The sequence below is a fragment of the Monodelphis domestica genome, chromosome 1 (assembly GCF_027887165.1).
Source record: "Monodelphis domestica isolate mMonDom1 chromosome 1, mMonDom1.pri, whole genome shotgun sequence".
NCBI lineage: Eukaryota > Metazoa > Chordata > Mammalia > Didelphimorphia > Didelphidae > Monodelphis > Monodelphis domestica.
The window spans coordinates 521,564,744-521,592,019 of NC_077227.1; the positions used below are offsets into that span (position 1 = coordinate 521,564,744).

General features: G+C 37.9%; 1 protein-coding gene across 1 annotated transcript in view; it reads right to left on the bottom strand.

The window, feature by feature from the left end:
• Positions 1 to 6,691: 6,691 nt before the first annotated feature.
• The window catches only part of CAPN13 (calpain 13), a 120,949-nt gene continuing 100,364 nt past the window's right edge, over positions 6,692 to 27,276 (bottom strand). Inside the window, exons 14-22 of the mRNA XM_056817393.1 lie at positions 25,855 to 25,908; positions 18,434 to 18,491; positions 18,279 to 18,349; positions 15,374 to 15,442; positions 12,875 to 12,953; positions 11,297 to 11,425; positions 8,319 to 8,371; positions 7,484 to 7,540; positions 6,692 to 7,137 (exon numbers count right to left, since the gene is read on the bottom strand). Coding sequence (XP_056673371.1) covers positions 7,514 to 7,540; positions 8,319 to 8,371; positions 11,297 to 11,425; positions 12,875 to 12,953; positions 15,374 to 15,442; positions 18,279 to 18,349; positions 18,434 to 18,491; positions 25,855 to 25,908 — 540 coding nt within the window. The 3' untranslated portion in view covers positions 6,692 to 7,137; positions 7,484 to 7,513. The remainder of the gene's footprint in view (positions 7,138 to 7,483; positions 7,541 to 8,318; positions 8,372 to 11,296; positions 11,426 to 12,874; positions 12,954 to 15,373; positions 15,443 to 18,278; positions 18,350 to 18,433; positions 18,492 to 25,854; positions 25,909 to 27,276) is intronic.

A 27,276-nucleotide genomic window follows, 5' to 3' on the forward strand; every position in this document is an offset into this window, starting at 1 on the left:
GTCTTTATTACGTGATCATTTACAACTCTCAGATCTTGGATGAATCTGTAGATGATTTTGCCATTTTGATTTAGCTTTGGCTTCTTTATTGGAAGTAGACATCAATCAGCTTAACTTCCATAACCAGTTTCATCCAATTAAATTCAAATATAAGGTGACATATACTAGGGAAACTAACAAATATACCATAAGGGATGTACAACATGTACTCCCACATTAACAATAAAATTATGCATAATTACATCAACCATTAAAGAAGAATTAAGAATGGTATAGGTGGTATTAGAATGTTCAATAAACATACAATATACTAGCTGTTACAAAATCACAAAAATACAAAAAAAATTTCTAAATGGTTGCTCCAAGATGGCCACCGGGAACATGTGGTGCAGTCAAAATGGTTCCCCTAGGCAAGCTAAGCCTTCAGAATTCTGTTAGGCCTTCCCTCTGGGCTCCTGGCAACTCAGAGAGGTTTTAGAATGTTGGCATAACTGAACTTTCCCTAAGTAAATTTGCTACACTTAACTTACAATTAAACATACAATTAACAATAATTAATAAATATAACCTACCTGACTCTGACAACTGTTATTATGTGATGTTTAAGGGAAAGAAACAAGAGGTAAACATCTAAATATTTTAAGTTTATTGATGGGGAAATGGGTTAGGAATGAGGGTAACCAAGGAGAAGGAAAATTTCTTAATCTTATCCCCAAACTAATTTCCCTTAATGCTATCCTATTGGCTAACTTATCTAAACTAAATAAGTTATGTTCCCTCCAAACAGAACCTCACAAACTGAATCCAGGAATGGGTCAATATCTCAAGTCCAAATTAGGTTCAGAGGAGATTTTATGGTTATTTCTCTGGTCTTCAGTCTAGCTGCCAGTCTCAAGTTTCTTTCTCCTCGAGCTGGTATCTCACAAAGGCCAGATATCTTGTAGAAAGGTGGAAATCACAGTTACCTCCAAAATCTTCAGCCAGAAGACTGGTTTCAGCTGAGACCACATACCCCTTGGAATCTTGACTGAGGCTCTTATGTGATTCTGTGTCACATGCCCATGACAATCAATTTTGCACTCTTTCTTTGCTTTCTACAGTAGACAAGGGGACAATAAAACCTCACATTTTCTCCCATTCATAACCCTATATAGGTTGAGGATAACAGCCTATTCCCATTAAGATGAGTTTCTTCCCCTTCCCCCAAAGCTGCTCAGCTGTTAACTAAAAAAGGATTCCTTTCCCTGGTGATAAAACAGTTTAAAGTTAAAGGGAGAGTTAGAAGGGTTAATGTCATTTTACAAATGAAGAAACCACGTACCAGGAAGGTAAAATGACTTGCTCTTGATCACACTGGTAGCAGGTTTGAACTTGGGTTCTCTGACTATAATTGAAAAGACATCAAGAGAAACAAAGAAATTGTTGGTTGTCTCTCGAACCGAGGATGACGATTGTCTTTGTGCATTTTTGTGCACAAAGACACCTGTGCATGAAGATTTAAGTGGAAAAGTCGATGCACAGAGACAGTCCCACTCTCTCGGCGTTGGAAGCCTGGGTCCATTGGCACGAAAAGTCGTTACACCTGGAGACTTCCTCAGCTGCATTGGATGGCCGTGTTGTCTTTTGTGCTCCATCATGCCCTAAGCACTCCACAGTGCCTTGCTGCATTGCCATCTCAGCCATTGAACCTTCTTGTTGGTTTCTTCCGCCTGTTCCGCCAAAGCAGTCTTCACATGCTGGGTGAGCAAAGCCCTAGTTCACCAGGGGTCGACGTCGACCCGATGGCTACCCTCACAAGGTTTAGCCAGCCTGTCGAAGCCGTTGCCTGGGGTGTGGCCGCTGCCGCATGCTAGCAGCTACTAGGAGCCACAAGTGAGAGCTGGGTGTCAGGTGAGGGTCAGTGGCTGGAGATCTGCCCTAGAAGGGCACGACAAGCCCTCCATACCAGAGATATTACCCCTCCCTGAGCACCCCATACACCCCAAACAAAACAAACAAAGAAATTATACTGAGCTTATTGACAATAAGATAATAGGATTAAAGCTAGCTAGATAACTAGATAGCTAAAGCATTTATTAAGCACTGAGTATGTGACAAGAAATATAATAATTGTTTTGGATATAAATATAATGAGAATATGGCAATTCTTGCACTTGAAGAAGTTACATTCTATTGGGGGAACAACACATAAAGGAGCCTGAAGGAGAAGGATATGCTCTTCATGAGTAGCGTGGTGTGGAAATGGCCAAGGAATGAGATAGATCTTGTTTTCAGGTAAGATAAAGGGAAAGTTCATCTATCAGAAACCAGGGTCATTCTAGGGGAATAGTCCATGTTTCCAGTGGGAAGACATTGGGATGATGAACAGATGAGAAGTGGAATAACTGGTAGATATGTAGGAAATATTAAATATTGAACATTTCTGTCCTGAATGGCAGCAAATAAATTGATAAAGAGCAAACTAGCTTATTTGCCAAGATAATTTGATAAAAACAACAGAAATTATGGGATATTTCAATATACAACTCATGGAATATGATGATTTCAATAAAAAACACAAGAGAATAAACTTTCTTCCAGGTGGTCATGAGCATAATGATACCTGGCTCCCTCAGACTGATGCCCCTTGGCTCTTTGTACACTGCCTGGATTGAATTTCATCTGAAAGAGGTTTGGATAGTAATGAGGCCAGAAGCAGTTGAATGGAAATCAGAATCTTTCGATCTTTAGAAAGACTCAGGGAGCTTATTTTACAGAGAAAAACTTGGTCAGATATCAAATGTCCTTATATTTTATTTTAGTTTTATTCGTGTTATAGGTCAGATACCAGCCAGCTTTTTGTTTTCTAAGGCAACAGTTCATTAACTTTCCCAATAAGTGGAAAGGAAGGTAATGCCACCAATATGGTCCCATGCCAGCCTCTCATGAAATTTGTCATTTTCCAAGCTGTCTGTGTTACATCAGAATGGTGCTATGTCTGGGCTACCAAGCCCCCTCTCCCTAGCAGTCATAGAGTCCTAGCAAAGTTAACAGTCCAGTCAGAGCTCTAACTACCAATATTTTCAAATGGTAAGCAGCTTGTGGAGTTAGGGGAAGGGCAGGTATTACATGTGTGGGAAGAGGATTTACATTTTAGGACATTCTAGTTTCTACTTTACTGAAAATGTATCTGTATCCTAGGGAAGAAATGGTAAATGCCACTGCTTCTAGTGTAGACTTGAGGTTAGGTGGAATTACGGAGGGAAAGGAAAGAAGAACTATCATGGCCAGAACAGGCCAGAGAATTACTTCCAGGAAGATAATGTTCTTAAGGGCCCTTTACCTTTCCTGGGACAAAGCCTTGGCTGATGTGACCTAGTTAAAGCTCTGATCCCAGCCCTCAATCACCGAAGGGCCTGTGAACAACTACATTCTTTAGGATTACTCACATCAGACAATGTCTCCTCTTTAGGCAGTATTGAGACTAACAAATTATGGATGTGCAGGGAACAGATGTGGAAGAAATGCTATGTTTAATTGGAATTGACTGAAGCCAGTGTTGGCTTTAATGACAACTGGTCCTTCACCCCTTAAATCCATTCCTTCTGTAATATATTGGCCATGGACTGCCCCCCCCAACCCATGTTTTCATCTGCATTTATACTCTAATAGTTCTTTCTCTGGAGGTGGATAGAATTCTTTTTCATAAGTCCCTCAGAATTGTCCTGGATCATTGTATTGCTGAGAGTAGCAAAGTCTATCACATTTTATCACAATATTACTGTCACTGTGTACAATGTTCTCCTGGTTCTGCTTATTTCACTCTGCATTAGTTCAGGTAGGTCTTTTGAGCTCTTTCTGGAATTATCCTGTTCATCATTCCTTATTCCATCACCATTATATAATACAATTTGTTCAGTCATTCCCTAATTGAGGAACATTCCTTTAGTTTCCACTTCTTTGCTTCCACGAAAAGTGCAGCTGTAAATATTTTTGTACAAACAGGTTCTTTTCCCATTTTTAAAAATCTCTTTGGGATATAGACCTAGTAGTGGTATTGCTGGAGGCATGCATTATTTTATAGCCCTTTGGGCATAATTCCAAATTGCCATGGGCTGTTTCTTTATACTATATGGTGGGCTTCAGCTCTAGCCCTGATAGACCTATTCCCAAAAAATGATGAAAGAAAGAGGAAAAGACTATATGTGTACAGAAATATTTATGGCAACTCTTTCTTTGGTGGCAAAAAACTGGAAACTAAGAGAGTACCTATCCTTGGGGAAATGACTAAAAAAAAAGTATAGAAATGTGATGGATTACTGTTGTGTTATAAGAAATAAGGAAAATATTATTTCAAAGAGTTATAGGAAGATTTATGAATTGATGCTGAATAAAGTGAGCAGGACTAGAGCAATTTATACAATATATAGCCACAGGAGTACATGGCTTCACTCTCTTTGTACCATGTTATAAAACTCTAATGTGCTTAAGACTTAAATCATACCAAGTTCTAGTTAGAATTGGCTGACACAACTTTAGAGCGAGCTTGCTGCTGTGGTATAATTATCATTTCATTGTTCTCATCTTGAGTAGGCTTTCCTGCTTACATTTTAGAACATCTCCTCATGCTTTGCTAATGTCTCATCTTCCTGTCCCTATTGCCTCATGGGTGATGGGACAGCTACTCTAGCAGACCCTTTGTTTGAAAATCCTGTACAAATCTAGATCGCTAGTGATTCTCTTTGTCTGGAGAGTTCATTCTGCTTCTGCTAGTTCATTCTAGCTACCATTCATCCAACATGTTGGCCAAAGAGACAATAGGGCAATGGAGGCCATACTAAATTCTCTATCCTTTTCTGAACTGATGTATTCTCCTGTGATGCTCTTGATTCATGTATCAGTTAACCATATCATATGCCTTTCTTATAAATTCTATATTAAATTTGTTTGGCACACTATTATATCAATATTATAAAAATAAGCAATTTTGAAGACTTATAAATTTTTGGAGAGTTACATTAGCAGAAGAACTTATGAAAACAATTTGTACAACAACAACACCATAAAGACAACTTTGAAAGCTATAAGAACTCTCATTAACCCAATGACCATCATGATCCTAGAGGACTGATGATGAAGTATGCTATCATTAAGGTGATGGACTCAGAGTGCAGAATGAGACATTCTTTGAATATAGTCAGTGAGGAAATTTGTTTGCTTGGCTATGCACCTTTGTTAATGAGAGATTTATTTTTCTGTTTTATTTTTTCTTCTGGTGGCATGATAATTAGAGCATTGGACCTGGAGTCAGGAAAATTGTGAATTTAAATTTAGCCTCAGACACTTGTAAGCATTGTGATCCCGGGCAAGTCAATTAATTGCTGTTTGCCTCAGTTTCCTCAACTGAAAAAATGGAAATGAGAGAAAAATTTTTTTGTTGTTGATTTAAAAAAATAATAATTCAATAGACTCTAGTAAAAGTCTACCAGGGAAGTTTCTTTGGAAGGCTTTCTTTCTCTCTGTCTATCCATCTCTCTCTCAATTTAATGAGTCACAGAATATCAGAGATGAAAAGGATTTTCAGAGTTATCTAGTCCAGCTTCCTCATTTTATGGATGAAGAAACTGAAACCCTTAGAGATAAGTGACTTGTACAAGGTTACCTATTTCCTAGATACCATTTCATGACTATTAGGCTTCTCTGAGCAACCGATATAGCAAAAGCATAGAAATCATTTGTGACCAATATCTATGTATTTATCTCACATAGATATTAACAACCATGAATGTCTCCCCAGCCACCCTCCATCTATTTTAACAATTATACTGAGATCAAATTATTTTGCATAGTCAGCAGTGAGAAGTCTCTATTTACCCTTTCATCTTTCACTCCTATTTCTTGTCTTCAAAGTGTTATTACAGCCCAGTCCCTCTGCCATGCTTTTCATCATCATTCCTAAGCAAATCTTTCCCATAGGTTCTCTATTGCTTATGAAGAGGAACCAATTGACCTTCTATTGATTGTCTTTCCAGGAGAGAGGATGTATTTGCAACTTTCATCTCATGATGACTAAAACCATAAATAATAATAATTCATATTTTCAAGTTCTGAGGTTTAAGAACTACTGTCCTCTTCTGGACCTTATGTGATAAAAGTAGAGGATGTCACAAAAAATCTTAGTGCATTCCTAAGCTATTAAAACTTAAGTTCTAAATTTCATTGTCAACATTGAATCATTCTTTGAAAAATGAAAAAAAATATAAAGATTCCTTTGAAAAGTCTTAACTTTATCTTGGCTAACCTAAGAGACAGAGGAGGGGGAGGGAAGAAGAGAGGGAAGGAGAGAGGGAGGAAAGGAGAGAGGGAGGAAGGGGAGAAGTTTGCCTCACCTTGGTCAGTATTTATATTGGTCCCTAGAGACTGAAGAGTGATAGAGACTTCTGAAACCTAGAATTTAGGTCTTCCTTTCCATCTATGTTGTTTCCCAAAAGTACCTTAACTCTCTCTAACTCCTATTGGCCTTATCAACTTAATACATCCTTAGAAGAGATGTTGGTTAATTTTAGAATCTTCAGTTAATATGTACCATTAAAACCTTCAGTTACTATGTATCATTAAAAACTACCATGTGGTTTTTCATTAAAAAGTTTGGTTGAAATGAATGAAAGTATAAATGAAATAATAAATGAATGCATTTATTAAGTGTAGCATTTATTAAAAATGTGCTAGATTTTAGGGGTACAAATACAAAAGAAAAAACAAGCCCTTATCTGAAGCTTACATTCTAATAGGTAGCAACATCATGTATAGGGGTGCAGAGACTGAGAAGGCACTCTTTGGTTAGGAAATTTATTGGGATGTCGATTGGGGGCATAGTGGAATAGGCTGATACATCTCTTCAGGAATGAAGGTAGAGGTGGTCTGATTATGGTTACAGACTGGAGGTGATGGGTTGAAAAGGGTACCCAGGGCTACAAGGTAGTTGGTAATTCTGTTGAGAATAGGCTTGGAGAGAAGGAATTGAAGTGAAACATGGTTGAGGCCTTCTTGAAATAGTTGCTCAGGATAAACAATGTCCAGTCAGATTATCAGGGTCTTCAGGGCCGAAATTCCAGAGATGAAAGGTGGTAGACATATTGACAAAGTTTCCAATGTTGTCTACAAGATGGCCAGAGCATAGGAAATGAGAGAAAAGATTTCCTTCCCTGTGATCCACTCATTACCCAGAAACCCCGTGCTTCTTAGAATTTCAGTCCCAACTTTCCTAAATGATTAAACAATCCCTTTGAAATAATTTGACCGATTTCTTGAATACTAATGGTCCCAGACCTGCAAATTTAGTATCCTCGTCATTGTGGTCTAGCTGACCATATTGTTATTATATGGGCTTTGGTCTAGGAAGGTAGTTTGCTGTTGATCTTTTTGGAGAAATTTTATAGCCACTGGTGGGGAAGTGGACAAAGGGATGCTAATTCTTGGAAGAAAGTTTAGGGCAACTTTTTACCTTCTCTGTAAGGCCTGTTCAATGAATGTCTTAGCAATACATGTTAAACTTGAGCCACTAAGATAAAAGAAAAACAACAACAACATTATTATCCTCAGGATTCTCTTCCCCTCACCCATTACTTTTGCTGCCTCAAGTCCAAGCAGAAATTATATTTTGACTTTTCTCTTTAATGCAAATTCAACTCCTTCCAACCCCCTTCCCCCACCTCTTTTTGGTTTCATGTCATCATTGTCCAGGGCCACAGCACAATGTATACTTGATCATACTGGGTTTATCCTGTTCTTTTCTATCCTGCACCCTGACTAATCCCAATTCCTGGTAAAGACCTGGAAAGACACACAAAGAATGAAATGACTTCCTCAAAGGCTTCCCTTTAGGCCCATATATTTCTGCTGTCATCTCAGCAGAAGCAGGAGAGGCCAACATGCCAAAGATACATGCCTATTGGTCAGGCCTAGAGACTATTTCTTTATCAATGTAACATGACAAAGTTAAATGGTACCCAAAGCTCAGAGTTGTTCTTCCTATCCCTCTTGTATTTATTACTCCAACATAATCTTCTGCTTTATTAAGCCTTTGGGAAAAAAATAAAATCCATCTGCCAAGACCTTAAAGGAGTGCTAACAGAAAGCAATATATAAAGGCTGTAATTGGGGAGAGGGGAGCTGCTGGGCTCTGATGTACTGCGTGGCGCCAGGCTTGCTCAATATGTCCACAGAGATAAATACCCTTGAATGAAGTCCAAGAAAAAAGCACCACCTTGCTAAAAGAAGACCAGGAGTTGGACTTTGGAGCTTCTAGGTATTGAGAGAGAAAAGGAAAGCAGCCTTACCTCAGTTTTGGTCAAGTAGATTCTCCCATCCCTTGCAAGGTTATGAAAAGCCTCTAGAGAGGGAGAGAAGGGGAAGGAAGAAGAAAGAAAAGAGTGTAAATGAAACATTTAAAAAGTACTCAGGAAAAGGCCAAGAGACATTTTAGAAGGATGTCCTACTTCTTGATAAGTAGGGCAGTTTTGTTACCACCATAATGAAATGAAATTTAAAAAGCTATATGCAATAAAAACCCACAGTTTTATATGCAACCCATCAATCAACAAATACTTATTAAGCACTCCATAAGTGCCAGACATTATGTCTGAGGATACAAAGAAAACACAAAACCATTCCTGCCTATTAGGAACTTATATTTTAATGAGAGAGACTACTTGTGCATGAATGGGAATATACAAAATACATATAGAGTGGATCCAATCTTCCTTTTCTATTGTTCTTTGAATACAATAAATATATTTATGTTGGTTAAGTTTGTAATTTTTAAAAAGGAGGAAGAAAATATCTGGGAAGGAGATAAAAAGGGATGCTTCCTTTGGAGAGAGAAGAAAATAGAGTAGGGCAAACAGAAGAAATTCTAGACCCCTACATGGTATTGGAAAGGCATAATATATACCCTTTGTTCCAGTATTGCCAGCACTGGGTCTGTATCCCCCAGAGATAAAAAAAGAGGGAAAGGCCCTCATTGTACAAAAATATTTATAGCAGCTCTTTTTGTGGCGGCAAAGGATTAGAAATTGAGAGAATGTCCTTTAATTGGGGAATGGCTAAACAAATTGTCATATATGATGATGATGGAATACTATTGTCCTATGAGAAATGATGAACAGGATGATTTCAGGAAGAGTTGGAAAGACCTACATGAACTGATACAAAGTGAAATAAGCAGAACCAGGAGAACATTATATACTGTAACAGCAATACTGAATGACCAACTGTGAAAGATTTAGCTACTTTCAGCAATACAATGATCCAGGACAATTCTGAGAGACTTAGGACAAAGAATTATATCTACCTCCAGAGGAAGAACTGTTGGAATTGGAATGCAGATCAAAGCATATGCTTTTCCAGTTTAGTTTACTTGCTTTTTTATTTTGGGGTTTGGGTTTTATGTGATTATTCTCTTTCAAAAATGAAAAATATGGAAATATCTTTTCCATGACTATACATATGCAACCCAGAATGAATTACTTGCCAGTTCCCGGAAGGGGAAGAGATGGGAGGGAGGGAGACAATTTGGATCCTATAACTTGATCAAGTGTCCTTTTGTTCATTCATCTTGGCACTCTTTTGCTTACATTATCGCAGCTTAGAAGTCCTCTTTCCACTTAGCCTTCCATATAAAGCTCAGCTTGAGTACCTATTCCCCTCCAAAGAGCTTCCTCTGATATCTCTAACCCACACCCATTTCTCTTTTCTCCAGACTACATTATCAGTTAAAGTTGGACTCACAAAAGATAGTATGCAATTGGCTTCTTTTCTATTTGGCACACTTTATTTTGAAGCATTAATCCTGTCTCCACAATAAACTGTTAGCTTGCTGGCATCAGGACTGTGTAAATCTTACATGTGTCTCTTGCCCCTGAGAGGGTCTAGTGTAGACCTAGATACATTGTAGAAACTTAATCAATACTGGTTAATTGATGCTAGAATTGTATACAAAAATAGTTTTCTGAAGCTTCCTTTGCTAGGTTCTCTACTGAAGATTTGTTTTTTTAAACCCTCACCTTCCATCTTAGAATCAATATTAAGTATTGGTTCTAAGGCAGAAAAGTGGTAAGATCTAGGCAATTGAGGTTAAGTGACTTGTCCAGGGTCCCACAGTTGGGAAGTATCTAAGGCCAGATTTGAACCTAGGATCTTCTTTCTCTAGGCCTGACTCTCTATCCACTAAGTTACTTTGCTACCCTTGCAGATTTTATGGTCATAGGTGTAGATCTGGAGGGGCCATCAGAGACCATATAGTACCATTTCCCCATCTAACAGATGTTGAAATCAAAGGCTAAAGAAAGGAAATAACTCCACCAATGCCAGAGATGTAATGATTGGCACATCTGGGATTCAAATGCAGTCAAACTCTCAAACATCTTGGGAAGGTTACTTTCTCAGGACTTATTTCCTCATCTGAAAAATTCCTGTGACTCATGAATTAGAGAAAAACTGAGTATCCTGACAACTCTTTTAGAATTGATTTAGAATCTATAACAATCTCACTATTCATTCTTCTTTAAGACTGGGAATTCAACTATGGAGGGGACAAAATAGAGGACTTCCAAAATGGAGAGACTTCAGGAGCACTTGCCAAAGCATCTCCATTGATTTTTAAGGCCTGGAGTTATTTTGTTCAAGGACAAAAATTTTATTCTATCCTTAAGATGTAAAGCTTAGCAAGAACAATATTGACTTGAATTTATATCAAGATGTAAATGACTGTTGCGAATGTTTTGATTGCTATTAGGGAGTTTGAAAGAGATGAAGAAGGTAAAGAGTATTAGATAAATGAAGAGGAAGGAAGGGGTGCTGTACTGAAGAGAAAGATGAAGAGATACTGAAGGGACCCAAGACAAACAAGATTCATTTGGCCCAAATTCAAATCATTTGTGTGACCTTGGGGAAGTCACTTTCTTGTGCTCAGTTTCTTTATTTGATTAGGAGGGAATTGAACTTGGTAGTATCTAAGATTCCTCTCTAATCTAGAAACCAGTGATTGTCTAAACTTTATCTTTTTTAAAAACCACTTTGTGTAGAGTTGTCCCTTTCTCTTTAGTCCTATTGAGAAAATATCTTATCAATAGATTCCTCCCCTAGGAAGGTCTCCTGCTAATTAGAAAGGCAGGACCTGGATAGTTCCATCTCCTTTCCACAATACCAATGGACGAGCATCCTGGCTCTCTGAAAGTCAATGATGGTGATCCCTATAGTGATCAAACTCAATGTAAGTGAGAACTTCCCAGAAGTTAGCCCACTAAGCACTACTTACTTGACACAATTTCAAGGCGGATGAGCAAACAGACCAGGTCTGAGAAATATATTTTTCCAGTTCCATCTCCATACCTAATGGCCATGAGGTCTAGCAGCTCACTGTTATTGGAAGTATCTAGGAATAATCCTGATGACAAAAGAATTCGTTAATGACTCAAGATGAGACTGAGGTGAAGAGGCTAACATGACTGACCTTGGCCCTTTTTTGCCTCTTAGAACTTAAAGAAACTTACTTAAAGATGGAATTGGGAAATAGGAATCTCTATCATATCTTCATTGTGAGATATATACTTTGCCTTGACAGAAGATAAAAACGTAGGTACTTTGGAGAACAGACTTTTGCAATATCAAAAGTATATAAATTTATAATGAAATATAAAATTAAAACGAATTCCTTATAGTGACAACTTGAATGAGATACCCTGGACAGTTACCTATCTTGTCTACCCCTAGGCTTGCCTCAGTTGAAAGTGCCAATTATACCTCTAGTAAAACCTCAGTATTAACTAATAAATCTTGTCCTTGGATTTAAAAGTTTTTTTTTCTTCCATTTACACATCCTCTTCCATTTTCCTCCCCCTTCTATGTATCAGACAGATTTCACTCAATTTCATTTAGCTCCAAACCCCTCCTGAAAAGGATCCATCAATCTGCCAGGGGATATTACTCTCTGGCTGGCCAGATGCTGAGATGGAAGCGTCTTTAATGTGAACTTCCTTTCCAGGCACTTATCAATCAGACAGAGCTATTTTCTCACAATTAGAGATGCTCGGGGGAGAAAAGCCAATTAGGAAAAACATGCCAACACATGAGAAACCTGCCTGGTGCTGAGAGCATCTGAGCCCTGGAAAGCCAGTAGAGGTCAGCAGAATGAAGGAATTTACTACAATGCTGTTCCGTCTCCTGAAGACATTCAGCTTCCCTGGGATAATCCTGCTTGGGCTATGCTAGCTATGCCTTTATCTCTCTTTCTTTAAATCAAATATTTCCAAGAGGACAAGGGCAAGAGTCATCTGTGACAGCAGGGCAGGGCAGGGTTGCGATCTGTACAGTTGGAGGAAGTACCCAGATGGATAAAATCACAAAGCCATTGGAGTATTGGATTATTTCAGGAGAAAGCCATTGGAGGGATGTTCTGTTTCTGTGTTAAATAATTCCAGCATGGCTAGTTAGACTGTCTGCTTTTTATTAACCCAAAGAGCTCCAAGAAACAGTGTGGCATGGTGGATGGAGAACCAGCCTCAGAGTGAGGCAGACTTGGAGTTGAAACTTGCCACTGACACAGATGAGCTGTATGACCTTGAGCAAGTAATTTGTAAATTCTTTTTACCTGACCCACTGGAGTGATAGTAATCATAGTCATCATTATAATTCCTATCTAAGCAGTTTAAAATTCTTTATGGTCTGCAAATAACTCTTTAAAATCTCTTAAGTTACACATTTTATCTCAGATTAACCTCTCAGGAATCCCACGTGAGATAAGCACTGTGACTATTCTTCCCTCCCTCCTTCCCCATTTTAGAGCCCAGGAAGATGATATTTTGAGGGGAGGTAAATAAACAGAATCTTTTTGTACCTGCTTCTTGTATCACTTTCCACAGATCTGAACCCAGGAGGAATCCAGAGGCATTCTTCTCTACTTTCTGGAAAATGCTCTTATAACAGGAAAAGAATTCACTCATTAAACTAAGCAACCAAGAGATGCCAATTTGTAAAGACCACTGGAAGAGATACCCAGTTTATAGGAGACCATGACCCCTGGTCTCAAGACCTTTTTAGAATGGAACAAGTATTATTCACCTTCATTTTAAAGATGACAAAACTGAGGGCTGATTAGTGATATTAAAGGACTTTATTTAGGGTTATACAGAAAAAGTTACAACTAAAATTTGAACCAGACCCAGCTCCAGAGAGATTGCTTTAGTAATAAAGCATTGGGCCTGAACTCAGGAAGACCAGAGCTCAAGTCTAGCCTCAGATACTTACTATCTACATCACCCTAGGCAAGTCACTTAATTTCCACCTGCCTCAGTTTCCTCATCTGTAGAATATGTATGAATAACACCAATTTCCCAGGTTGTATGAGATATTTATTTATAAAGAGCTTTGAAAACCTTAAACAACTTTTAAAATATAATAAATAATGATAATATTATGCTACTTCTCTAAGAACTGAGAAATCAATGGGAGTCTATGCTCTATATTTTTAAAATGATGCTCTGGATAAGAGAAAGCATTGGGCAATCCCCTTTTCTGAAAACAAGCTAGACTTTAAGCTTCTTAGTAGAAAATAAGTTCCTAGGGTAGCTAGGTTGCTCAGTGGATAGAGAGCCAGGTTGGAGCTGGGAGGCTCTGGATTCACATTTGGTCTTAGACACTTCCTAACTGTGTGACCATGGGCAAGTCACATAACCTCAATTACCTAGACCTTATCACCCTTTTGCTTTGGAACTGATTTTCAGTATGGATTCAAAGACAGAAGGTAACTGTTAAAAAAATAAAAGATAAATTCTCTGAGGACAAGGATTGTTTTGTTATTTTTCTATCCTGAATTCTCAGCACAATGCATGGCACATAGTAGGCAATTAATAAATGCTTACTGATTATCCATGAAGGCTATTTTTATAATATTGCAATGAGGCCCAACAATGGAAAATAGGCAAGGCAGAGCTCAGTGTATGAGGGTCAACAATACATTTAAACTCACCATAGCTGGGCTACCACTGCAATTGGAAGAGCCTTGGTGTTCCCTACTTCATTCCACCCTTCTCCCCTTGCTGTCTGTCACCTTCCCCTAATTCCTTCACAATGGCTTGTCCTGTTCTGGGTCAGTAAAGCCCTAACTAGATCAGTTTCTTTCTATCCTGTTTTGCAGGGGGTGTGTATCTCTTTCCCTTGAATGTCACCCAGGAATATCCATGGAGGATTCCTGCTTCCAGGCAAAATACCAAGGAGGCAGGCTGTGGGTTTGAATGCATCTTTGGGGAGATGCTCTTTGGGAGGATTTATGGGGGGACCAAAATAGCAACATGGAAACATGGAACAACTGGCGTTTGTCTTGGCTCTTGGTATTTGCTTTATTCTAAATATAAAGGAAGACTAAATAGTCTCAGTTCAACAAACATGTATTATAATGAAAGTCAGCATTTCTATAGAGCTTTAAAGGGTTATAAAATGTCTTATGTGTGTTGCCCCATCTAATCCTTACAACAACCCTGTGAAGTAGGTGCTATTATCATCCTTACTTACAAATGAGGACATTGGGTGTCAGTGAGGTGATATGATTTGTCCAGGATCACATAGTCAGTGAGTGGCTGAGGCAGGGTTTGAATGGGTCACCACATTTAATTCTCTAATTTTACAGATTTGGAAATTGAAACCCAGAATAGGGATGTGACTTGCCCAAGGTCACATAACTAGATCAATTGAAATCCACAAGCTTTACTTAAGGATCTACTCTGTGCCTTAGGCATTGGGGACACAAATACAAAAGTGAGAGAATCTATATCTTCAAGGAACTGATACTCTACTAGTTTGTTAGTGAGAGCTCTGGGTCTGGAGCCATGAAATTGCATCTTCCTGAGTTCAAATCTGGCCTCAGACACTTACTTAGGCATATGACCCTGGGCAAGTCACTTAACCCTCTTTCCTCAGTTTCCTCATCTGTAAAATGAACTAGAGAAGGGAATGGCAACCCACTTAGTATCTTTGCTAATAAACTCACAAAGAGTTTGACTTTAAATTATCCTATTGCAAATATTAATAATATGGAAATAGGTTTTGGACAATGATACATGTATAACCCAGTGGAATTGCTCATTGGCTCTGAGAGGGGAGAGGGAAAAGGGAAGGGAAAGAACATGAATCATGTAACCATGGAAAAGTTTTCTCAATTAGTTAATTAATTAATTAAAAAAAAGAAAATCCCAGAAGAGGTCATGAAGAATTTGACATAAAGAAAAAACTAAATAACAACAGTTAGTGACAGTGATAAAGTTATGCCTCTTTACTTCCTAATCCAGTATTCTTTCCACTAAGCTTGAACTAAACTGAACTTAATAAGTTAGATCATTACCTGACATCGAATGAGCTTCTTCCATAGCTGCTCAAATTCTTCTAGATCAAGACGTCCATTGACCTTGACCTGTGCCAGAAGGGGAATTAAGGCCAATCCATTCCAGAAGACTAACTGTGATCTTGCCATCAGTGGAGTTATGCTTCATTCACAAGCTAGACAACTAACACCAGCTACACAACCCAGATCAACACAAATTAATATTTCAATTAGACTGATGTCTACCTCTGAAAATGAACCTGGCTTGGATTTTTTCAAGAGAAAGATGAGTACTAGGGGCTTGAATGAGGAGGAAGCCTTGCATCAAGTTGAATAGACCAGTAGTCTTTCCTGATTTGGGGGAGAGTCATGGAGATGGTCAAAGAGGGATGTATTGATGTATGTGAAAGGAAAGATTACAGCACAAGATGGCTTTTGCAAGAAGAAGCAAGAGATGGAATGTTGAATGAACTGCCAATCAACCAGAGATAGAGAAGATTCCAAAAAAAATCTGGATAGAAGGCAGTTAAGAAGCCCAGCAGCTGAAACTGGGTCACTTCTTCCTGGCTTCCAGTTGGGAAGAGGCTGCCAGACAAACTTGCTCTGAACTTCTGATTACCTGTTGCCTGAATGCTAAGAAGATTGGGGAGCTTAGCTCTGAAGAACCTTGTTAGTTGTTATCCATATCTCCCCATAGAAAATTAACCCTGTTTCCTGAATTCAACACCTTGGGAGAATCCTTCAAAGCACAGAAAACCCTTAGAGATTGGGGAAACCTTATTCCCCTCTCACCTCCTCCATTTTCCTTCCTTCCTTTACTTTAAGAATAAAAGCCCTTTTAGTAAAGACATAGATCATGAGACCAGTCTTTGAAAACCCTCTTAACTCTAACATTCAGAGAGAAGCCATTTGAAGTCAATTGAGAGAGACAGGAAGTGGGGTGGGAGTGCAAAACCCAGCCTTTTCCCTAGCCAACTTCCTGTATCCTGGTCCTTATTACCATAATTATCCTTGTAACAGCATCTATTACATGTAGCTATGCCAGTTGGCAAGGAAAAATGGGGTCTTTTACTTATAGTTGGGAGAGGGTCATTGAGATTACATTTCTACTCACTCTCTTCTCCTGCCTGAATTAAATAAACTATATTTGAAGGCCAGAAGAAGTCAGACTATCCAATGGTCTGGATAGAGATTTATGAGGGAAATAATCCATCTCAGAAGAAACTTTGGGATATGGGAGGGGAACTGGTCAGAAAAACATTGTCAGCACTTTGCATGTACCCAACATTCACCGATTTTTTTTCTAAAGCTGCCTGCCCTCTATAGGGAGTAGGCTTGTCTTTGGTCATTTTTATTCATTTATCAGAGATCTTTAATGTCCTAGTCATGCTACAGAACTATTCCAAACCTCATAAAAAGTACTGGGAGAGACAGGGCTGATTTATATTTTCATCAAGGGCCCTCTTGTTCTACAATGACCAGCAATGCATTTTCAATAGAGTCTTGTTAACAGTTGGAGAGTGAGGTTATCTATCTCACTCTAAAAGGTATAGCAAATGCACCAGAATGAGCACTCATGCATTCACACACACAATACACATGCACATACACACACAAGCATAAACACAGAAAATGAATAGCTTTAAGAGTATTTACCAATGAACTTTCACAGTGGCAAGGAGCTAGTATTCTCTCTGTCCCTCTCTGGCTCTGTCTGTCTCTCTGTCTGCCTCTCTGTCTGTCTGTCTGTCTGTATGTCTGTCTTCATCTTCCCTTTCCCTTCTCAGATGGAAGTCCTAAACTATAAGAGGAGATATTGAATAGGGAACTTGCTGAGCAATGATTTATTAAATAGAGAATTAGCTGTTTTCACAGGAAAAAAAGGAACAAAAGATGATGGAGCAATGAAGACTCAGGAAAACAGTTCCTCTTTCTCTCTTATCTAAGTGTACTCTCAATAAAGGTCCTGATACACAATGAAAAGGATGCTGGATTTAGTCACAAGGCCTGAGTTCAAGTCCTACCTCTCACAGCTACAAGCTATATGACCTTGGGAAAGTCTCTTTGCATGTACCCAACATTTACAGATTTTCTCACTTTTATCATTTTCTTCATTTGTAAAATGATAGGGTTGGACTATATAGGCTCTGATGTTTCTTCCAGCTAGAGACAGATGATCATATGAGTTCATCTAAACCTTGGTGTGATGTCAGTGTTTTGTACCTTTCAGGGATCTTTATATTTTAAGCCTCATCTCTAGTTATAGAATAAAAGTTCTAATCCACTGTACAAGAATTTCAGACACACATTCTTTTCTTTAGCTATATCCATATAAGTCCTAAATATATATCTCTATTCCTATCTCTATTGACTTTAATCTGTCTCCGAGTTGAGTCTTTCAACCACTGAAAAGGCATTTTCCCTAGAATGCCCCTTGACCCTTCAGCTCATGGATATTAGCTCTGAAGTTGAATGGAACATTTGAGGCTAACCAGTTCAAAGATATCATTTTTAAATATCAGGAAATTGAGATGCAGATAAGATAAGTGACTTCTAGGTCATGCAGATAGTATATTGAAGGCATGATTTGAACCAAAGTTCTCTAAACCCATACTCAGTGTACTTTTCACTTGACCAGTTGTGCCCTCAATTCAGTATGTCTAAAATCAATCTTTATTTCCACAACTAACTTTAGTTTCTCTTTCAGTAGTAGGAAGGAAACTAAACAGATAAGGTTCTAGAACACTATGGATAGAATTAATGGAGATTCATTCCCCTGGGTGAGTCCTTAGACTACTGAATATTGAAAAATGTAATATGTATTGAATTTCCTACACCCTACTTTGGGGATTTTCATAGAGTTGTTCTTAGAAATATGTGATAAAAGTGACTTTAGAGTAAAATGGAAAGACAATATGAAGGATACATCCATCAGAGCCAAAATACTCCGGCACTCATCAAAAGTGAACTTTCTCTCTCGGTTTTCAGAAGCATTACCTGAGGAAAGAGGACAAAACAGTGGGAAGGTAGGAAAGTACTGGATATAGTAGATAAGGTACTAACCAGTCAATCATCTCTTACTTTTAAGGAGTTCTTTGTTGAGAAGACTTTGTAGCTGTGATGCACCAATGTCTAGGCCCTAAGGCAAAAAAGAGGGTTAGGAAAATAATAGCAATTATTAAATGGTAAATATTAAAAATAATATTCAACATTTGTCTGACACATAGCCCCTGAGTTACCATAGAAAACCTATGCATTCCAAGGAATTAATTCACATGGTACATAGAGTCCTTGAGGCTTAAAATAAGCCCATTCTACTTCCATCATGCAATATTTTCTGGTCACAGGGACCTAGCTCCCTTGTAAACTTAGTACTCCCAAAGTACTTACTCTATGAATTCCTCTTTTAGTACTTAATGATACCTCTTCTTATTTTAGTTCATTTAAATTTAACATACATTTTAAAGCACCTGCTCTATGCTCAGATCTTGGTGGGTTCTGAAGAATCAAAAAACAAGAAGTTCCTGATTTCAAAGAGTTCATTCTCCTGGAGTGGTAAGAAATATACACAAATGAAGTGAATGTACGCTAATTTTAAGAGGAGGGGAACTAAAAACTAGAGATCAGGGAGATTATACACCGAAAAGGATCTATATCTTATTCTTTTTGTATTTTCCATAGTTTCTAGTGCAGTGCTAAAGACAGGCAAAGAAGACATTCAAAAACACATTGCTTACCCTAGGTTTCCCATTATATAGAGGGAATTCAAGGCCTTAAAAAAAAGGACAAGAGTGCACTCTGAATGTGTGTTTCTTGGGCCTCTCCCTGTTCTATCCTTTAGCAAAGAGCAATGATCTGTAAGAATCATGAAAGTCAATCTTAGCTTGCTTTCCCTTGCCTAGAATCTAGAGAGGAAAACAGAACAAACTCCTATATCTCCTCATATCCTTGTTATGGTTATCCCTATTTAGGGAAACTGAAGAATTTTAGTTATAAACTTGTTTGCTGATGATCTCTTCACAAATTATTGTGAGTCAGAGTTGGGCCCTTGGTAAATTTGTGTCAGAGTATTCTTTATTACTTATCCACCTCTCCTTTTGGCACTTTAATCATTACCCCCCCCCCCCTTAGGGTACTAAGTAAACAATACAGTACAGACCAAAGACCTGGGATCAAATTCTTCCTTTGACTCTGTCTATATGTGCTTGTCAGTCATAGCTGTAGATATCTTCAGAACTAGCTGTAACAAGCACAGTCAGGACCACGGATAGAGAAAGCTTGGCATTGGCCCTTTCTGGGTTCTATCACTACAATGTGTTAATCTTTGTTAATCAATGTATTGACTACAACTTCTGTGGAGAATGTATAAAAATAATATAGAATAAGAAAGTATGGATTATTTTTGAATCTTGATTAACATTATGGATATATCCACACCAATGAGAGAGCTTATTTATTGAAATACTACCATTGTTCTATAAGTCTTCTAGGCTAGATAAATTAAAATCATTCTCAACTCTTCATTCTTTATCTCTTTCAACAACCAGTTGGTTAGAAGGTCCTGCCTTAAATATTTTGCAGTTTTGTCTCTTAATGTCAGAAAATTGAAGTCTTCTAGCTCCTGTTTTTCCTCTGCTTCAATCGATCTAACATATCACAGTCAAATCAATGTTCCCTAATTACTACTTTGCATAAATTATTTCTCTGTTCAAAAACCTTCAATGGCTCCCTATTGCTTTCAGAATGAAGCCATTTTAAATTTGGTTTTCAAGGCCCTTCAAAATATGACCACTTTCTACTTACATTTCCAATGTTATCTCCAATGACCCTTAATCTAATCTCCTCTTTCACAAACTACCTACTGTAGCCAAACAATATTTTTGTTCCCTGACTGTGCCATTCACATTTCTTCCTCCTATATTGTTTACCCTTCCTGGAGTGCCATTGTCTCTTCTCTTCACTTGTTTAAGTCTTACCTTACTAATATGGATCTTCATCCATATTAGGCACTTGATATATGTTATTTTTATATTAATTTAATTTATTTTAATTTAGTTTATTTTATATAGCTGATCTTTTAAGTTGTACCCTTTAGTCCCATCTTTTCTGTGAAATGTTTGACTTTCAACAATAATGTTCATCATTTTTGCCACTCATTGGGCACTTACTTAACATGTTAGATTTCTTCATATATCTATCTTCTTTTCTCAACTAGGTAACAGGCTCCTTGAGTTAGGATCCTGTGCCTTTTAATATCCCCAGGACTTAACATGATACTATGTTTAATGAATTATTAAAAGACACATCCTCCCCCAATATAGCTACTAAACAATACTCAGACTTGGTCCATATACTGAATTAAATTAAATAAATTAAATAAATTCTATAAACATCTACAAGTCACCTTTTTTTTAAAAACACTTACCCTCCATCTTGGAATCAGTACTATATTTTGGTATGGTACTAGTAAGGGCTAGGCAATGGGGATTAAATGATTTGCCCAGAGTTACACAGCTAGTATCTGAGGCCAAATTTGAACCCAGGACCTCTCATCTCTGGGCCTGACTCTCAATCCACTGAGTCACCTAACTGCCCTGCTACAAGCCACCTTTTAAAATCCAATGGTAGATTATGGAAATACAAAGACTTCAAGAAGCCTCCTGGGAGATATATGAACAAATAAAAAGTAAGTATAAACTTTATATAAAGCAACTCAAGAAAAAGTAATTTAAGAGGAAAAGAATTCTATTATGTGGAAGGATCCAGAAAATTTTTGTATAGGAAGTGATAACTAAGCTGTGCTTTGATCAAGGTGGAGGTGGAGATGGTGTAAACTTTGGGCATGATGAACCAATAGTGCAAAAGATAGGGGTAGAAAGGATATAGGATGTTATAAATGTGAAACTCCTAACCAATTCAATCTAACTGGAATGGAGAGGCAGGAAGAGAAACAGCATGAAATAAGACTATAAAGGTAAGGTAGTTTTAAATGCCAGATTGGGGTGGTTATGTATTTTTTTTAGAAACAATGGGAGACCTTGGAGTACACTTAAAAGTATCAAAGGTGCATTATTTAAGTTACTGTATGAGCAGAGCCCTAGGGTGCTGTAATAAACTTTGAGGGGGTGACATGGGATACATTAAAATTTTAATTTAACTACTTAGTAAATAGAACTGTTAAGTATTTAATTTGATCTAGGGACACTGTGAAAAAAATTACTGAGAAACTAAGGACACTGTGAAAGGAGGAAGACTGGGAAATTTTTCCTTAATTATTTTGTAATTTAGACTTTTCACTTGGATTAGTATTCTTCCTTAGTAATGAAGTAAAATTCTATTAGACTCTAGATTTTATGATGAAGCTGTATGAGATTAATATAGTTATTTGGAATGTTAGAGATTTAATTAACCATCTTTTAGGATGTGTAATTAAGAATGTATCAGGCTGTGCAAAGCAACAACAAAAAAGTCATTTCAGGGAAACCAAGGCAGATAATTCTTCTGGGTAGAAAGTTGATTTCAAAATAGTCAAATAACCTCCCTGTTTCAGTGAAGGTATAGGAACATTCGCTGAAGAGTGTAGAAAATTAGTAGTTCTGTCCACATGTTTTCTGAATGAAGGATATCTATTTCTCATCAAATGGAAGATCTACAAGGAAATGGGCTGATAGTACTGAAGAGATAACTGAGATTTTAACCTCTGTGATCCTTGAATACTCAGGAATAAGAGGCAACATGGTGTAAGGGGAAAAACCCTGATCTTTGGTAAAAACAAAATAAATGGATAAACAAAAACATGAGTTCAAATTATGCTTGAGAGATTTATTAGTGACCTTGGACAAGTCATTTGACCTCTCTGAATCTTGGTATCTTCATCAATAAAATGGAGACAATAACACTTACTTCATGAGAGTATTGTGAAGGTCAAATAAGATTAGTGTATATAACATACTTTGATAACTTTAAAGTTGTTGCTGTTATCTATAAACAACTTATAGGAAAGGGACAAGCATGGGCTTACTATAATAGACTAAAACCAGAGGAAATGTAACCATCACTCAAATGTGGTTGTTGTTATTGTACTAAGCATAATCCATATGGTTGGTCCATATGGTCCAATCCATATTGGCACATAAATTAAATGAGCATATATATGTATATATATATATATGTATACACACAAATTATAGTCACATAACATATATAATTAATAAGAAATGTGTGTGTGTGCGCATGTGTGTGTAAAGTAGTTTCAAGAAGGAGAGAATGCTAAAAGCTGGGAGGATGGGACATCTTATACTTTGAAGAAAGCTAGAGATTCTACTGGGTCAATATGAAAAGGGAAGCTAAAGGGGACCTCAGTGGTCACTTTATAGCTAAAGGGGACCTCAGTGGTCACTTAGTCCCTCTTTTTCTACAAACCCAGAGAGACTGTGACATGTCTAGAGTAAAAGAAAGATAATAAACATCATGAATGGGTCTTGAACTCAAGTCCTCTGATTTCAGAGGCAAGGCACTTTCTATTGTGACATACTGCTGTTCTAAGATGGCATGTTGTATAATTAGGTGAGTCCTACTAAGCCTTTGCTTTTCTATAACAACCTTATAGAACCTTTTCTTCACAATAACCCTGTGAGGTAGGGTATACAAGTATTATTATCTCCATGTTACAGTGGATGAAACTGAGTCTCAGAAAAATTGTCCAAGACTATAGAACTAGGAAGCAGCAGAGCGCAGGAATGAACATAGATCAGCTAATTTTTAGTCCAGTGCTTACTTTCTAGCTTATGCAACACATTTTTTCAACAACGGGGAAAGCTATTAACTTGTACACACAATCCCATGAAGTTACATCAGTTTAAGCCTTTATGTAAATTATGGACAGTAATTAGTGAAGCCTCCCATCCCAGCTGCTAGAGTAAAGATTCTTTCCTGACTTACCCCACCTCACACAGTGGAAGGGAGAAAGTAGCTTTTCTGTCTGGCTGAACAAAGACATCCTCCATCAGTTTCTTGTTGGAACAAACCCCATAGGGTACACCCCATGAAAATACCATGATTTGCCATAGAGGAGGATCTGAGCACAGGGAGGCTATCATCAAGGTTCAGGTGAATTCTTGGGAAGAGATTACTTTAAGTAATTTGTTCTTTCTGCTCTCATTGTCTAGTGGTAAGTGTGAAGGCAGTATATGGTAGCATCCCAGTGATCTCTTTACAAGTCATGAATTTGGGGGGGGGTCAAGAAAGAAATTTGACTGGCTGAGATACCCATAGGGCCCACACATAAAAGTAACAGTCAGTTCCCAGGGAATTTAAGTCAGAGGTGTCCAGTAGAATGGTGGGAGATTTGAGACACATTCTTGAGGAGAAACCAATGTTTGAGGGCAGAGGGGAAAGTTTCTCTGTCCCTCTCTTTTTCCCACCCCTTTCTGTTAATAGGAGACTATGAAGTCAGTCCATAGCAGGGAGAGACATGCCAAGCACAGACACAGACATGCAGAGATACACAAAGGTTGTAACTACCTGAGAGAGGAAGTAGCTTTAAGGAATATGATCCCTTAATCCAAAAGAATGCCAGCTTTGGACTGAAGCAAGGTCTTCCAGTAACCAGACGATTTGATTTAATCTCTGGCTATTGATGTTCTATAACTATATGTCTCACTACCATTATATTCTAAGTTTAAGATAGTCTTTTCCTAAACTCTATGTGTACTTGTGGGAGAATGAGCCTCAGGATTGGGGGGGGGGGCATTTTGTAACAACAACTCCTATAATATCACCTTAGCAAACAGAGATTTTGAAGAACTCTGGCAGATAATCAATGGCAAGCATACTGGTTGGGGTTTCTTGAATACCTACTAGAAATCTTAACTTCCCTAGGATCACTCCTGGAACTCTAGGGGAAATATTAGTTAGCCACCTTCTGGGGACTCAGTCTACCAATAAAGTTCAGGAAATGGTCCTAGAGGGATGCTGCAATGGGAGAGTGACTGAAAGAAATATTTAGAGACTATCTATTGCTTTCAGCTATTCATCTTAAAGATGAAGAAATCAAGTTAAATGTTAAATGACTTGCCTAAAACTCCAAGAAAAGAACTAGGAATTTCAAGGAACTTCATAATCCACCTCAAATCTCATCTCTTTCAGGAAACCTTCATGATTCATACATCCATATGTGATCTTTCTCTACTCATAGAAGTGCACCTTGTATATCCTATTCTTGTGGGACATTTTACCTTGGTCACTTCCCTTATCACCCTCATACCCTCCTGTTAAACTGTTAGTTTTTTGAAGGCAGAGACTGGGCTTCATTCAACTTCTTATCCTCTGTTATGCTTAGCACCGTACCTTTTACATAATATATGCCCATAAATAATGATTGGATTGAAGCATAACATTCTGACATTGACTATACAGGAAAATGGACCATGAGTACTAGCTCTGCTGTTTTTAGCTTTCCAACTCCTACCCTTGCATCCTGCACCTCAAGTAACCATTCCAAACTATTCAGGAGCACAGCCTTATTTGGTCCTAAACACAGTGCTTTCTTCTACTTTTTAAACCCTTACCCTCTATCTTAGAATCAGTACTATATATTGTTTCCAAGGCAGAAGAATTCTAAGGGCTAAGCGATGGGGGTTAATTGACTTGCCCAGGGTCACACAGACCCCACACAATGTCTTCTTTACCAGCCCACACCTGTGACTTGAATCTCTAGTAAACATCAAATACTGAACTATACAATTTTGTTTATCTTCTGCAAACTGGATCAAGCTTTCATTATTAATTCTTTTTCCTCCCTTGAGGGATCAAATCCTCTGAAAACTTTCTTTTACTTCTTTGCTCTTAACCTTGTACCTCCGGAGCCAGTCTGACTTTGTGTTTGAGCACAGTAAGCTATGCTTTCTCCCCTAGTTCTCTCTTCTTGGCCCATCATATATGCCTGTTTATATCATTTGCACCTTTTCATAGTGATATTACTACTAACTGGAAAGGTCTATCACATGGAGCCCTTGGCAGTGATTTTTCTCTCAACTAAAGTCAAGGAGTGCTTTATAACAGTTTATTAAACCATTAAGACCATCTCCTGTGAACGCATGCAACTTGGCAAGCAGAATAGGAATCAATTACTCAAACACTGAGTGATGATAGTACTTTCCAAAGCCAGCCAGCTTGAGCTGGAAACATTTCCAATCAAGGGGAAAAGATTTCAAGGGTTACTGTTAATTGCTTGTTTTTTTTAAAACAATTATCCCATCCTATACCAAGTCATCCATTCAATTCCAGGGGTAACCTACTGATGAGATGCCATTTCTCTACAGCATTTGGCAGCCAGATCAATTCTGGAAAGGGTTCTCTTGAGGAAGGATGATAAAATTATGCTGCCAGAGCTATATTATCTTTTTTGTCTCTAAGCACTGATAGGAGTCCAAGAGATTTCTCTTCTATGATTCTCCCCACTAATTGTCATTTGATGGAATCCTGAACTTAGTGTACTATACCTGGGCATATCTGTAGAAAATTGTCTCATGATACATGATTCCTGGAAGATTCTCCTAGATGAATGAATAAATGAAAAAAAATTCAGTATGTGTTTACTACATGCCAACCTATGTTCAGCTAAGAGAATACCAATACCAAAAGAGGTGATACTCACTTAAAAGGAACTTATATGCTTTAAGAGAAAACTCTGGGAAAGGAGAATCATATATTTAGAGCTGGAATGGACCTTAGAAATCATCTGAGCTAATTTCCTAATTATACAGTTGAGGAGACTGAGGCCCAGAGGTCGGTCATATGGGTAGTAAATGATAGAACCTGGATTTGATTTCTCATGCTGTGACTAAGTTCAAACACTTTTCCCACTGCCTCACTCAACTTCACTGTGGAGAAACAAAAACCTGGTTCAGAACCTGAAGTATTGTTTGGCTATTGCTACTGATGTTCATTTATTGTTATAGACAGGGATCTGAGATCCAGGGAAGAAAAATGATTGGCCTTAGACTGTATAGATTTAGTCTTGAAAACATGATCTCTTACATCCTTGCTTCATCTTTGCCAACCATTCACTCCAAAGATTTTTTGTCTATCTTCTCTTTTTCTCTTTCTCTTTTTCCCTTTGATCATATTTTCTTCCATGGCCTCAACTATCACTTTTATTAAGATGACTACAAAATATATAAAAAATAGAGCCCTTTATCTTTCCCTCAAATCCACTTCTCTTTCTATCAGTGATACTACCATTGAGTCCAGTCTCCTACGTTCAAAACCTTGGTGCTATCTTCAACTCTTCCTGATTCTTCACTTATTACATCTAATCTGAGACCAAGTTTTTTCAATTCTTCCATTATCCATCTCATGTTTTTCTTCTTTTATTCCCTTGGGAATAAATGAAGGCACTCTTTTCTTACCCCCTTAGGCTAGTGCAAGAGTCTTCTACCAACTAATAGTGCTTCTTGCTCTTTCTCTGCCCTCCTAAACCCAAATGCGAGGCATGTATTCTTTAAGCATAAATCTAGTCATATCAGTGATCTCCTCAAAATCTTTTAGCAGTTCTTTATTATTGACGAAATAAATTTCAAATTTCTTTGTCTGGCATGTAAGACCCCTCCCAATATGGTGACATCCTACTTTTCAGCCTTATTTACTGATACTTTCTTCCATCTAATCTATGTTATAGCCATTCATTCTGGACAAATATCATTCCCCATATATGTTCCATGCTTTTCCACTTCCATTATTTTGTGTATGACATTCCTAGTGAGTATTATTCATTCCTGTTACTTCTTCTCCTTCCCTACTTTATGAAATATTGTTGTTGCTGTTCAGTCAAGTCTGAGTCTGACTTCATGACCCCATTTGGGGTTTTCTTAGCAAGACTATACTAGAGTGGTTTGCCATTTCCTTCTCCAGCTCACTTTACA